At 39.3% G+C, this 14578-nt stretch overlaps 1 protein-coding gene across 2 annotated transcripts in view; it reads left to right on the top strand.

Annotated features, from left to right (window-relative positions):
* Nucleotides 1-640: 640 nt before the first annotated feature.
* CACUL1 (CDK2 associated cullin domain 1) overlaps nt 641-14578 on the top strand; it is an 86691-nt gene continuing 72753 nt past the window's right edge. For both annotated transcript variants that reach the window (XM_043984559.1, XM_043984560.1), the window contains exons 1-2: nt 641-1072; nt 13344-13470. In XM_043984559.1, coding sequence (XP_043840494.1) covers nt 712-1072; nt 13344-13470 — 488 coding nt within the window. In that variant the 5' untranslated portion in view covers nt 641-711. The remainder of the gene's footprint in view (nt 1073-13343; nt 13471-14578) is intronic.

A 14578-nucleotide genomic window follows, 5' to 3' on the forward strand; every position in this document is an offset into this window, starting at 1 on the left:
ATAGCCCTCCCCGGCCCAGGAATTGCGCAAGCTCAGTTCACTCCTCCGTCACACGTTACAGAGCTCATCATTGGTCGCGCCATTGAGGGTCAGAACTCCGCTGAATCGACACTATAACCCCCCAGCACGTGACCACTTCGCAGCGTCCCTGGCTATACTCCTGCCAATAGTGTCTCGGGGGGCTGACTATGGAGGCCCCGCCCCTCTCGCCATCGCTTCCTCTTTTCCCTTCCGCTCGCACCACGTGTTCCGCCGGGCCAGGTTCCCTCCTCCTTTCCTCCTTTTGCTTCCCCTTCTGCCCCTTTCCACTGCCCAGCAGGAGCTGCTGTAAAATGTCGTGAGCAGCCCCCCCCGGCTTTACGGCTCGGCTGTTCCGGAGGCTAGCCCGGGAGCGCCCACCGGTAACCAGCACCGGTGTCTCCCCGAGTCTCCTCTGGCTCCCCGAGCCGAACCCGCTCTTCCTCCTCCTCTCCCCCCCCCCCCCGGGCCCCTCTCTTCTCTCCGCTCTTCCATTTCCCCCGGTCCCTCCCCAGTCTGCGGAGATGTGAGCGCTGCCATGAGGCTGTGGTGCCCCCTGCCCCAGGGCTGAAGCGGCAGGTGTCGCGGGAGGCGGGGAAAGGGGGCCGGAGGGTGGGGGGAGGAGGGCGGGGTGTGTGAGGGAGTGTGTATCGGGGGAGGGGGAGTCCCGCGAGGCACCCCGGGGCCGGAGGCATGGAGGAGAGCATGGAGGAGGAGGAGGGCGGCGGCGGCGGCGGCTACGAGGCGATGATGGACGACCAGAACCACAACAACTGGGAGGCCGCCATGGACGGTTACCGGCAGCAACCGCCGCCCCAACCGCCGCCCCCCTCCTCTTCCTCCTCGCCTCGGGAGCCGCCGGGAGTGCAGCTGCTGGCCGTGGCGGCGGCGGCCACCGAGAGGAAGGGCCCTAAGGAAGGGCTGAGTCCGCCGCCTGAGGCCAACGGGGTGACGATGATGATGATGAAGAGCTGCGACGCGGCCGTAGCCAAGGTGGCCACCGCGCCCACCCCTAGCGCCACCATCAACATCAATACCTCCACCTCCAAGTTCTGTGAGTGCTTCCCAGACCCTCGCCGTGCCCCTCCCGCCCGCCCGAGCCCGGTGAATGACCTGCCCCGGGTGGCCGCCGTCCAGAGTCGAGAGCGCCCGAAGTGGGCACGATCGTTACCGTACCCCCTGGCCGCACCCTCTGGCCGCACCCCTCCCCTCTTCATGCGCTCCCCGTCTCCCCTCCGCCGGGGAAGGGGGAACGTGCGGTGCTGGCCGTTGTCAGGCCCGGAGGGCTGGGGAAGGGGGAGGAAGCGCTGGGGGGGGTGGGGAGGAGGCGGGGGGAGGGGGAAGGTGGGGGGAAGGCGGACACCTTTCACTTCCTCGCCTGTCGAGACGAGACCGAATCCCAGGCTTGGGCTTTTTACCCATTCGAAACCAGCCGGCCTGTGCGTCGTGGTGGAGCCCCAAATCCGAGTGACCCCCTGTCTATACCTCTAACCCAAAGAGACGAGGCGGGGTGGGTTGCTCCCAGAGTGAACACTGTTTCTTTATTCAATGGAAGGAGTGTAAATGATTTTTGAAGGTAGTAGTTATGGACTTCCTTTCAAAGGCGAAGTTTCTGAAAATAACTTTCTCCAACACCTGTTCCAGTTGGAAGTTTGTTGTTGTTGAGTGTAAAACTTTCTGGCAGATAAGTGATCTATCTGGGTCAACTCTTGTGAGCATATTTGGGTTTAGAAACCTGCCTTTTTATCCTGAACTAAGATGGTATGCCACTTATTTTTAAAACGGCTGAAATAGGGGTCCAGTTTGATTTCCTCAGTGTTGGAAAACATATTCATATACCTCCAAGTTGATTTTCTTTCTAAATTAAAGACATCAGTCATAACTGGGTTATTTGTGTTTTGGGGTTTTTTTTGGGTGTGTGCCATTATTTTAAGGGGTTTTCTGTGGCATCTGGTAAAGCAACTTTGCAACTAGGTTTTCAGTTACTGATTAATTTTGTTAAGCTGTACTAGTAATTGCCCAGTTTTCCATGCAGAGTAAATATTTGACTGAATCAGTGTATTTAATTATAGTATTATACAAATTTTTACTAGAGGATAATGTATCATTGCTTTTTTTCACTTGAAGATGATACCTAATTGACTTTCCGTTGTGTGGGTGTGGTGGGAAAGGACTGTGCAAAAGTAGTTTATCTTTGAATTGCTATTAAGTTCCAGGTCGGCACTTCTCAGAACTTGCAAATTGGCAGGATGAGTTGTACTAGAGCTAAGAACAGATTGATTGGATGCTTAATATTTACGGGTAGTAATATAAGAAAACACTCTAGTTGGAAATAAAGTTAAATAATAAATGAAAACCAAGTTCCCAATGAAAGTGTTTTTGATTCCATTACATTTTGTTCTAATTAAAAGATGTTTTAAAATAATTTGATCTGGAATTCAGGGGAAAATATATTTGGGTTTATTTGTTAAGTCTTGAGTAAGATTTCTCCACATCATTTTGTAGGGGAGTTGTTCTGTTTGCAAAGAGGTCAGTTCATGCATTCAGACCTTAAGAGACACATGTCTTTCCTTCTCCCTCTTTGTTTCACAGGTTGCTTAAAACTCTTGGTAGGATTGAATTCCGTTTCGGATTGTTAGATGGCAGGTTTGTGTACTGGCTGATATTATATATAGGTATTTTATAGTTGTATTACACTACTGACATTGTCTCAGTGTTTATTCTTGGTCCTATTCTATCCTTATAGTTGCCCTTTTTCATCACTTCATATAACAGATATTTTGCTCTTAACTATTTTCTGCATGTTTAGTCCAGTGGAACTGTGCTAAAACAATATTTTTTTTGAAAAAAGGTAAGTTGGAAAAGGCTGCATTCCAAGACATTGTTGGTGATCCCATACCAACCGTGTATCACTTTAAGGAAATTATTAACCTGGTGTCCAGGAACTTGGTCTCCCCCTCAACCCCCAACTTGATAACCATATTTGAATATAATAGGTTTCCTTGATAATCCTCTGTATTTTAATTTAGGCATTTAAAAAGATTGTTTTGAGAAATGGTCCATAGGTTTTCACCAGACTTCCATAGGGGTCTGTGACACAAGGTTAAAAAGCCCTCCGCTAAGGTGACACTGATGAAACTTCCTGAAAAAGCTAGATGTACTGTTTGCAGAAGGTCCAATTCCATGTCTCTGTAAGCTACATGGACCCACCTTGACCTGGAGCTTATCAGGTTGGTCTTGACCTGCCAGTACCAAAATATAAACTTTCTTAACCTCTCCTAATCTCTTTTTTCACTCCAACAGTTGGCACATTATTGCAGCCTAAATAGAAGATAGATTTTTAGCTTGACTGCTTTCAGCCTTGTATTACGAAAAGATTTTCATGTATTGCTTATATGGTTCAGGCTAGTATAGTACTTTCTTGATGTTTGTCAGCCTATGACGTAAATTCCATTCACTATTTGTGTGTCTTACTTTAGGGCAACTGTCAGCAAATAGAGTTCCTGAATTTTAGGCATGACTGTATAAAATTGACTAAAAATGGACTGACTTCTTTACTCATTGATCATTTTTAATAGTAATTTATTTTATTTGTTTCCAACTTCATGTAAAGATAGTTTTCAACATTTATTTTCATAAGATTTTGCGTTTCACATTTTTCTCTCTCCTTTCCCTCCCTGCTCCCAAAGCCCGAAAGCAATCTGATGTAGGTTATAAATTACAATCATGTTAAACATATTTCCACATTAGTCATGTTGTGAGAGAATTAGAACAAAAGGAAAAAGCCACAAGATAGAAGAAACAAAAAGAAAAACCAACAACAAAAGTGAAAATATTGTGCTTCAATCTGCGTTCAGATTCTGTAGTTCTTTTTTCTGGATGTGGAGAGCATTTTCCATCATGTTTACTCATTGATTATGTTATTAGATGGAAGGATTGACTTCAGCTACAGAGAAGAATTCATTAAGATCCTAACTTTTCAGAGTCGATTGTATAGATAACATCAAATATTTTTGCAGTGAAATTTTGGTATAAAGATGTTTCATATCTAGCAGATGATATAGTTAATCTTATGGGTCAGAGAATGTGTTCAAGTTAATGTTCCAAATTCACTCTGCAAAGATTTATCACTAATTGTTTCTGTATAGCTCCAAAGCACCTGAAAGTACATAATCTCACCATAGTCTCAAGTAGTCAGTACCATTATTTTTATTTTTCCCATTTTACAGATGAAACGGACTTGAGTTGAAAGAACTTTTCCAAAGATGTACAACTATTAAATGGCAGAACCAGGACTTAACTCCAAATCCAGTTCGTTTTCTACCGTTCTAATTCTTAGACAATGCCTGTGACTTCATTGTAGGAGACTCCCTCTACCAATGCAGATTAGCAGTTTTTTAGGACCTTTGTTGTTCATCCTTTGTAGAGTACTGGCCATCTGCAAACAGTGCAGTGTCTTTAAATGTCTCCATGTGATTACAGCCTTTGTTGTTTGTCCTTCATTCTCCAAGAGGGCTATGATATCAGGGTGATGTCATGATTTGCATTGAAGTTTATTTAAGTGAGGGAGAGCTGTGCAAGGTCACCAATCTCACTCCCTCCAGAGCCAAATGGATCCAGTGGCAAGATATATATCAGGATAACTGGAGATGGCCCTGGATATTTAAGGCAATTGGGGTCAAGTGACTTGCCCAGGATCACACAGCTAGTGAGCGTCTGAAGTGAAATTTGGACTTAGATCCTCCCAACTTCAGGACCAGTATTTAGTCACTATGTCACTAGCTGCCGCCTTCTGGTTTTAGACAGTTGAATTGTGTGAAGCACTGAGGGGTTGTAAACTGGCCTAAATCTATCCAGAAAGTGTCAGAGGCAGGACTTGAACCATGGTCTGCCTGACTCAGGCTTACTATGTACTGCCATTCTATTTCTCCATGCTACCTCTAAATTAGTACCATGAAAGATAAGGCGTTATTAGAACTTCAAGTGTGACATCTCCAGCAATTCAAATGATAAATAAACTTTTGGTTTATTATTTGCCAAATTTAATGTGTACTTAAATTCCACTTTGCCCCTAGTAGAGGTCTTGATGGTCTTTGTGCTTTTCCTGTAACTATGACAGAGGGATTGTGTTCACTGCACATTACTGCGTTGCAGCCTAAAGAACCATGTTGTAATTTTAGAAGTACATAGTTGTGTTATACAGTAGCTGTTCCAGAGGAACTCAGATGATAATCTTGCCTGCTGTAGAAAGTGGCAGGTTACCCTAGGCTGCTTTCTGTCCTTAAAAATACTTAGTGAAGCTTTCTCAAATTCCAGGACTTCTCCTCAGCAGAAAACACCTATATAGACATCTAAGTTAGGCCTGAAACTAAAGGAAAAGACTGGACAAGAGCATGTTTTCAATGTAATTTCAAGTGTGTTGTGTCTTCTGGAGAGTTAGTTGGAATAAGGAAAGCCTATTGAGGCCTTTCAAGTAGCTAGAGTGTTACAGATTGTCTGAAATGTAGATTATGTGATGTAGATGTGGAAAAGACCTTACATATGTTGACTATCCCCTTCACATTACAGATGACACTAAGGCCTCAAGAGATTGTGACTTCCCCAGTCACTAAGTAGTAGAGTTAGAATTTGGACCCAAAGCTCCTCTAAATGTAATACTTTTATTGTCATTGATGGAGGAATAAAGGAATCTGACTGAAGAGGAGATATGTTTATAGCAATATATAATGCCAAATATGTATGTAGCTATATGTCATGCCAAAGTTTTAAATTTTATTTAATCTTGTCAGACACCAGTGCTCTCATAAAACATTTTGTTTGAACCATGTCTTTACAATAAACTCGAGGATTTTGCCTCATCCAGAATTTCTATATTCAGTATTGTTTTAAAAAAGCAAAAACAAAGAAACTTCTTAAAATAGTCTTTCTTAGCCTACTTTTATAACTGTTGTTTCCTTCAGACATATCAACATATCAGCCATGATTTGTTTTACAACTTGACAAAAAAACCAAGAGCAATAAATGGGGCATGTTTTGTTTTAATATGCAGAAAGCAGATATCAATGATTTTGTTTCCCCTTTTACTGGCATACTCTTAGATGCAACTGTGAATCCCATCTCGTACTATAAGGATCAAAGTATTATTTTTTCATTTGTTTGTTAATCATTTCATTTTTTAATAAGTATTTTTTCATTATCAGAAAGAAGCTGAAATAATGTAGACTTTTAAAGACATGTTTAAAACACTAATTTCTACTTTGAAAATTTTGACTGTGATAAATTTGACAAGGGCTAAAGCTTTTAACATTTGTGCTGTGAATATATCAGAGCAGGAGACTATTTGGATTACTTTAGTGAAGAAATGTAATTCAAGTTCCATTCAAAAAATTCTCTATAAACTACAAATATAATTATCATTATTAAAACAGATTAATTCTACTGAGTTTTGTGTTCTCTAAAAAGTTATTAGTGAATGATTTCCTTCTTTATAAATCCATTGGACTTTTCTTACTTTTCATTCTCCTTGACTTCTCTGAGGCAAGACTAATCCACTCCTCCTTGAAATTCTGTAATGTTTGGGGGAAAAAAAAAAAAAGAAAAAGGAGAACCAAGCAAACACGAAACCACAGAAGTCAAGTGAGAAGAGAGTTTCAAGGAGTGGGTTAGTTGGCTGTCGTCAGAGAGGTCAAGAAAACCGAGGACTGAGAAAAGTCCCCTGAGACATGCTGTTGAGAAGCAGTCTGGTATCAGGTAAGAGGTGGGCTTATAGTGCAGATTTGTGCTCTAGTTCTCCTTCTGACACTTACTACTTGTGTGAAGCTCCCTAGTCTTTATCTACGAAGACCTTATCTAATTATACTAAAGTTGATGGAGGGAGTTGTCTAATTACAGATCCAAAGCACATTCTTGTTTCTCTTTTGCTGTTTTTTCCCCCCTTCTGTAAATCTCTCCTAAATTTATATCTCCTATCCTTCTCCTATCCTCCTGCACTCCCATCCAATATTTTCAGCAGTCTGGAAGACAATTTACTTGAAGAGTTTGAGATGATTTGGGGATACCTAGGAACAAAATAGAATTTGTCTTTTCATATTACTTCTCTCCTTAGAAATCAGTTCTTCTTAGGTATCTCAGTGGTCAGTTATTTCTTTAGTCTCCCAGATTAGAAAACTTGGAGGTACAGGATCATGAATTTAGAGCTAGAAGGGACCTTAGGTCATAACATAGTCCAACTCTTTAATGTTACAAGTGAGAGAATTAAGGTAGGGGAATTGCCTAAAGTCAAACAGTAAGTAGCAGAGCTGGAATTCCAACCCATTTCAATTTATTCCAAATCTAATATTCTTTACCTTACATTACCTCCTTATTCTCCTTCATCCCTTGTATCCAGCTTGTCACTCGTACTTGACTGTGTCTTATGGAACGTGTCCAGTTTAACCCTTCTTATTCTCAGTGCTACCACTAAACCACATTCCTAGGCTTCAGAGCAAGAAGGAACCTTAGAAGTCATCTACTCCAACCTTCATTTTACCTATGTTTGTATTATTGCAATAATCTTATGTCTGGCCCGCCCAGCCTCCATTATATGTATATTAAGCATAACTCTCTTGCTAATCCTAAAATATTTTTCTTAATACTCTACCTTGTTCAGGAGACAGTTGTAGTTGTGGAAAAGGTATTGGAGTCAGGAGTTTGCTCACTGTGTAACCATGTTTTCTTCATCTGTTAAATGAGGAGTTTGGATTAGGTTGTTTCTAATAGCCTATGAATTTAAGCTTATGAGCCTATATTACCTTTTTTTGGTCTTAACAACTCTAATTTGGTGCTGAGTTACCTAGCCAATTTTATTTCCTTCTGGTCTTTAATATATACTTTTCTTATTTTACTTAGGCGAATCTTTTTATTTACAATTGTTGGGATTTTATTTACAATTGAGAAAGCTAAGATATAGAAGTTGAGGTTTTTGCCAAACCCGAAACCAAACTCTTTTTCCAGTGCATTATTATAGGATCAGAGATTTAGAGTCGGAAGGGATCTTAGAAGCCATTGAGTCCAACCCTAAGTGCCTTGGCATGTTACGGGTGAATAGAATTGATTTGAATAGTCATCACATTTGTGACAATGACAGTAAGATGAGCTTACTTAAAATTCGGGGCCAATATTAATTTGTCTTGAGTCTGATATAGTTACAATTACCATAGCTTTTTTGTGTACTTAAGCTGACACTTGAAAATTATAAACATGTTATTTTTTTTTTCAGAGGGGTGAGTGGGTGGTATTGTATAGGTCTAAAATGTATAACTAAAGGATGGAATGCTGTCGTCTAGGCCAAAACAGTCAAAATAACTTCTAGTTGCCCCATTCCTTCTCCTTCCTTTGCATTTGCCATTTAGGAAGAAGGCATGCTTTTGCAACTCTTACTCGAAGTTCTATTTCAAATTGTTTAGACTTGTCTGAGCATTGCCTGATGAGACATGTTGATGACAAAGATTTCAAAGATTAAGATTTGGAGTTATGACATTAGTTTTTAATTGAATATTTAACAGTGACCACTGGCTGGCTTTCAGGAGTTGCTGAGATTTCATAGAAGATTGGTATAAATCAATGAATGGCAATGAGTCAATTACTATAGTTAAGAGCAATTCTGAATTATTAAACCTTTCTATGATTTCTGAGTTTAGTATTCATTTGTTCCCTGTGCTAAAGTTGCTTAGCTATTTCCAATCTTTTAAAATTTTAAGCTGATAAATTGTGAAAATCTAGCCAATTCCAAAAGATATTTTGGGCCCTCACTGTTTTTCCAAGTAACTTGGTTTATCAGGCAGGACTGAACTAGTTAGCTACATTAGCCCGAATGGCATCAGGTTATGTGTGTATGCCTCAGACTGTTTGATATATAAACATTTAATTTGGCAATGGTTGCTGAAGTTGTGTGGGAGTTGAGAATGCTTTTATTTATGTTGAAATAAATTTATATTTTAATCGTCACCTAATTACTAGCAAGCTGGCATTTCCCAAACCTTTAAAATACCAAATATATTTTAACCACCTCTACCTACTCCCAAATTTAGTCTTACAAATGCTTACTGTTCTGATCTGAATCACTTAAGTGATAAGTGTAATATCACCTGATATTATATTTGAAACAAACAATACTTTTCACATTATATAAATATGTATTTAATTAACTTATGCTCCTTGAGAGTAGGGGTTATTTCCTTGTTTGTGTCCCTAGTGTCTAGCAGTCTCTTGTAGACACTTAATAAATGTTTGTTGATTGATCTAATAGAAATAATATTTTTAAATTTAATAATTATTTTTGTCAAGGTTCTTATCACATGGTGACATGCAGCAAATAGATATGGCATTAAACTGACTCATTTCGGAAAGTCTTGAGTTCAGATGCAGGCTCAGACACTTAACTAGCTGTGTGACCCTAGGCAAGTCACTTAACCTGGTTTGTCTCCATTTCCTCATCTGTAAAATGAGCTGGAGAAGGAAATGTCAAACCACTCTACTCTCTTTGCTAAGAAAATCTCCAAAAGGAGTAAGGAAGAGTTGGCCACAACTGAAAAATGATTAAACAAAAAAAGCTAGAAATTGATGTTTTTACCTCTTAATAAATTATAAGTTATCGACAAGGTACTTCCAAAATATATCATGTATATTGTATCAGTAATTAGAGATACTAATGCAGGTAGACAAATTTGACCTTATAGGTATTGAGCTTTAAAATGAGGACCCATGATTGTAATGTGATAGTAGCATTAAAGAGACATACACAATTAAGGAAATGTAGGGAAAGCATGGGATAGATCATTTGGGTGAAGAAAAGTGGAGGCAGGAGCAGTCTATTTTATAGACCATATGGAAATCAAAAAGAAATTCTTGAGGAGCTTGGTAAAAGCCTATGGCAATAAGGCTGTGTGGTAGGGATGGGAGACTTGATATATCTAGACATCTATTGTAGCTCTCCCTGCTTGTGGTAGGACAGTTCATAATTTTTTTACTTACCTTAATTATAACTAATATTATTCATAAGTCAAGATATTGACAGGCTAGAACAGAGGTGTCAGATATGTCCACTTCCAGTACTCCCCACTACAGCCCAAACTGGATTAAAATGTAATTGAGAAATATTTAACAAAATAAATAAAAATGCATTAAAACATAGATAACATTGCATTTGAAAGCCATGTTGATGTGTGCCCCATAGGGATTCTTATGTATGCATTATTGGCCTTCCTGGTCTATGTGAGCTTGATATTACAGGGCTAGAATATTAAGCCAAATTTGATAAGAAATTTAATAGGGATTAATGTAAAGTCTTTTTATTGGGTTCAGGAAAATCAATTTCATGAATATAACATAAGGGACTTATGTGTGGACAGAAGTTGAGATTGGGAGGTGGTTTAGTAAATTTGCAAATTTGTTATGAGTCACTGGTGTGATATGGCACTCAAGAAGGCTAATGTGATTTCAGTTTATATTTAGAGAATTATAACAGAGGATTAAGGAGCTGATGGCTCCACTATATTCTGTCTTTGGTCACACCACATTGGGAATATTGTTTGCTTTGGGGGTGCTACCTTTTAGGAGTTAGTATCTAATCCTTGAGTGGATTTCATTCAGCAAACACTTAGGCTGAAGTCAGTGGAAGAGCATTGGCTCTGGAGTCAGGACCTGGGTTGAAATCTCAACTCTGACCCTACCTAAGATTTTGAGGAAGTCCCTAATGTCTCTAGGCCTTAGTATTTACAGCTACAAAATGAAAGAGTAGGAGTAAATGACTCTTGTGGTCTCTTTCATCTCTAGATCCATGAACTTGATCGATCCAGATGAACTATATCCTTAAGTACTGAAAGATCTGGCAGACAGGATTGTTCAACCAATCGAATCTTCAATTATTCATCTTTCAAAGATGATGGAAAATTAGATATTGAGAGATTTGAGGAGTGCAAAATCCTCATTTTCATAAAAGAAGAGAATGACATAAACTATAGACTTTCCTAAGTCAAAAGTCCTACTGAAGAGAGTATTTGATAAAGGAGTATTTATCACAAAGAATTAGCAGTTTTATTAAAAACAGGTCATGCCAGACTAAATGTGTTTATGTATGTATATATTTGGGATCAAGGAAATGCTGGAGGCATAGCTCTTAGATTTTATTAAAGAATTTGAGAGTCTCTTCTTCAGCCGCAGTAGCATAGTGTGAGGGCCAAAATTTGATATACGGAGTGTTATTTGGGTGACTCGCCTTAATATTGGGGTCCTGGAAATAATGAGGGACCTTTTAGGTTCACTCTCCCCTCTGAACTGCCCCTTTTAGATATTTCTCCCAGGCCAGTAAGAAAGGAATCTTACAGGTTTAATTCACAGAAGGATCAGATTTTATTACTTGGGAATTAAACAACAAAGGTGAAACTAATAAAAATCAAAGACAAGGAAATAGGGAAAAAAGAAATACAGATAAATACTCTTAACTCTAAACTTAACCTATGCAACCCCAGACCGTTTCCAATTAAGCTAGTTCAAAGGAATTTAGGGTTTTCTGTAATTAACTCACCAAAACCTGGAAGCCTGAGAGATCGAGAGCTCGCGCCACGGAAGGGGAGAAAACTAAGAACAGCGTTCAGGAAGAGGCCTAGCGCTCTGGAAGAGCCTCCTCTTCCCTTCAGGGAGTGATCAATCTTTCTTCCCCCCAAAGGGGAGGTCCTTGAAAAACTGCCTATGGAGAGTTCTCCTTCTGACCTCAGTAGCATACAGAACTTCAGGGTGGGCCAGGTGTGGCCCCTCCCAAATGAGTCAGCTAAAAACTGCAATAATGATTTTATCACAAATAATTTTTACCACAATAGTTAGGGCTATGGTTAATGTTTCGACTCAGTTGTTAATGGTTGGAAGGAAGTCTCGAGTGTAGTGCCCTATGAAGTTGTGCTTGGAAATGTGGTGCTTAACATTTTTATCAGTGGCTTAAATAATTAATCTAGATTCAGAAGTCAAAAAAATCTTGAAAGACTTGAGAGAATCTTATCAAATCTAGCAAAGGAGATTGAAAAATAAGTCATTTAGGAGAACCAGGAGATTGTAGTGTCTCAAAAAACTAGACAGAAGAGGGTCATCCAACACGTGTGTGTGTGTGTGTGTGTGTGTATATGTTAAAAGTAGTTATCAGCAATTAAGTATCTTATAGCTTTTGTTAGATGTGGAAATAACCATTAAAGTTTTCCACTTTCACTTATGCTTCCTGCTTTTATTTTTAAAAGTAACTTTGGAAATATCTCAGAAACGCAGCAGTTTTGAAATGGTGGCTTACTTGTCAAATCTAGAATGAAAAACTTGTCAGAACTACTACAGTGGGATTTGATTATATTGCTTCTTAGTAAAAGCCTTACATTCTTTTCAGTAAAACTCTTCCATATTTAAGTTGTAGCTTTTGTTATGTTTGAGAAGTAGCAATGTCTTTTAATGTGACCAGATAATGTCTGGTTAACTGTCATGTAGATGGTGAAATGGGATGTTTTTGCATACTTAGCTCTACCTTTTATAGTTTCATTCTAGGTATTAGCCTCTCAGCCATCTGATTTTTGTAGTGGAGCTAATAATGGCTTGCCTTTTAGAATTGTTAGGAATAGTATGAGAGCTTGAAGTGAAACTTAAATGTAGAGGGAAGAATTATCTGTCAATTTAATACTAATGTCAGATAGAGTAATGTTATTTCCTTTTTGACTTTCTTCCTTGTTCTGCTAGTGTTAGCCACTGTAGGGGTTCTGAGGTAGTTACTTGAGTTTCACAGATCTCAGCAGGATTCTTGAAGACTATCTCTACGTTATCAAGACTGTGTCTTTAAATTATCGTAGGCACTTTGCCTTGCAATGCTCAGGTTGTGTTCATTCTGGCATATTTGATCTTGCCTTCATTTGAACTATACCAATGGGAGCACATTTGCCTTCTTAGTAGCAGTAACTAGATTATGAACTAGAGTTTGAGAATGCTTCAGTGGCATCTGAAGCTTTGGGAAAAGGAGCAAGAGAAGCTGGTGATATCAGCTGAATTTGCCAAATACTTTCATTGTCAAAGACAAACTGTTTAATTTCCAAGCTGTTAATTCTTTTCAAGGTATAATTGATGGCTATTTAAAATGACTGACTGGGCAGTTTTTCTCTTCTTTTGAAATGGGGTACCAATTAGGAATGGAACCATGATTAGGTGATAGAGTACATGTGTAAAATTGGGGAATAGCTCAGATATATTTATAAGCTTTATAATGAAATTGCTTCACAATTTTAAATGTAGTAGATGAAAATGATTTTTTTTTGTATTTTTAGTAATGAATGTTATAACTATTGAAGATTATAAGAGCACATACTGGCCAAAATTGGATGGTGCCATAGATCAGCTTTTAACTCAAAGTCCTGGTGACTATATCCCTATATCATATGAACAGATATACAGGTAAGACTGAACTTTTTTTTTCACCATGATACATTTATCCGCCCAATTGTAATTTAAATGTGACTTAATTTTTAATGCGTATATGTAGTTTATTAGGTCAGTTCCACAAACCACAGTTATTCTCAGTACTCCCCTAAAGTCTTTTTCAAAGGTGCTGTCAAAATTCTACTTCAACTGAGGTTTCATCATTCCTTTTGTCCCTAGCCCTACTTACTTAGCAGATATCATAGTTCCTCTCTCTACGTGTGAAACCCTTTAAAATCTTAGTGCCCTTTGCAGTGAATTATATGGTGGCTGACAATAATTTTTCTGTTATGAGGAAGCTGGTTTCTTTCTAGCCCTTAAGGGTACAATAGCCAGACTCTTTATTCCCAGGTTTATAGGGGTAGCTATTGTGGACATTGTTTTATCTAAAATGTATGAAACATGCATCTGATTAGCCTTACAGACTCTTAGTGTAGATAGACAGTAAAAGTATTCTCTATGTGCCAGACACTGTATTAAGGTTGGGTGAAACAAATACAAGCAGCAATAGAGTTGCAGCCCTTAAGGATCTTAAATTGTGATGGGAGAAGACAACACATAAGTGGGTCTGAGAGTAGGGAAAAAAGGGGGTTGTGCTAGTTTAATAGTGCCACAGACAAGAAGTCTTGGAGAGAGTTTGGGCAAGAATGAAGTGAAACAGGGCTAGATTTCTTCCTAAAATGGTGGTACTGATAGGGAGACACTGATGAGGAGTGGGGAAGACTCCCAAAATGAAGTTTCTCAGGGTGACAATGTGGTAGGTGAGGACAGAGAGTTGAAGTCCAGGGAGAGTCTTGGTGAAAGTCAATCAGTCACTAAATATTTATTAAACACCTGCTTTATGCCAGGCACTGTACTAAATTCTGGGGGTACAAAAAGGGGAAAAAGACAGTCCCTACCCTCAAGGAGATTACTATGAAGCCAAGTATTATGACTTAGATCTAGTCACCTGCCAAGAGTCTCAATTCATTCTTGCCAGTCCAACACTAGCTGCTCTCTAAGATAACCTTGCTTACAAACTCTTGGTTGTTCAGCTATAGAATCACCTTTTTACGTAGCTGATAAGGATAGGTGTCAGAAATTG

Source organism: Dromiciops gliroides, chromosome 2 (assembly GCF_019393635.1).
Source record: "Dromiciops gliroides isolate mDroGli1 chromosome 2, mDroGli1.pri, whole genome shotgun sequence".
Lineage (NCBI taxonomy): Eukaryota > Metazoa > Chordata > Mammalia > Microbiotheria > Microbiotheriidae > Dromiciops > Dromiciops gliroides.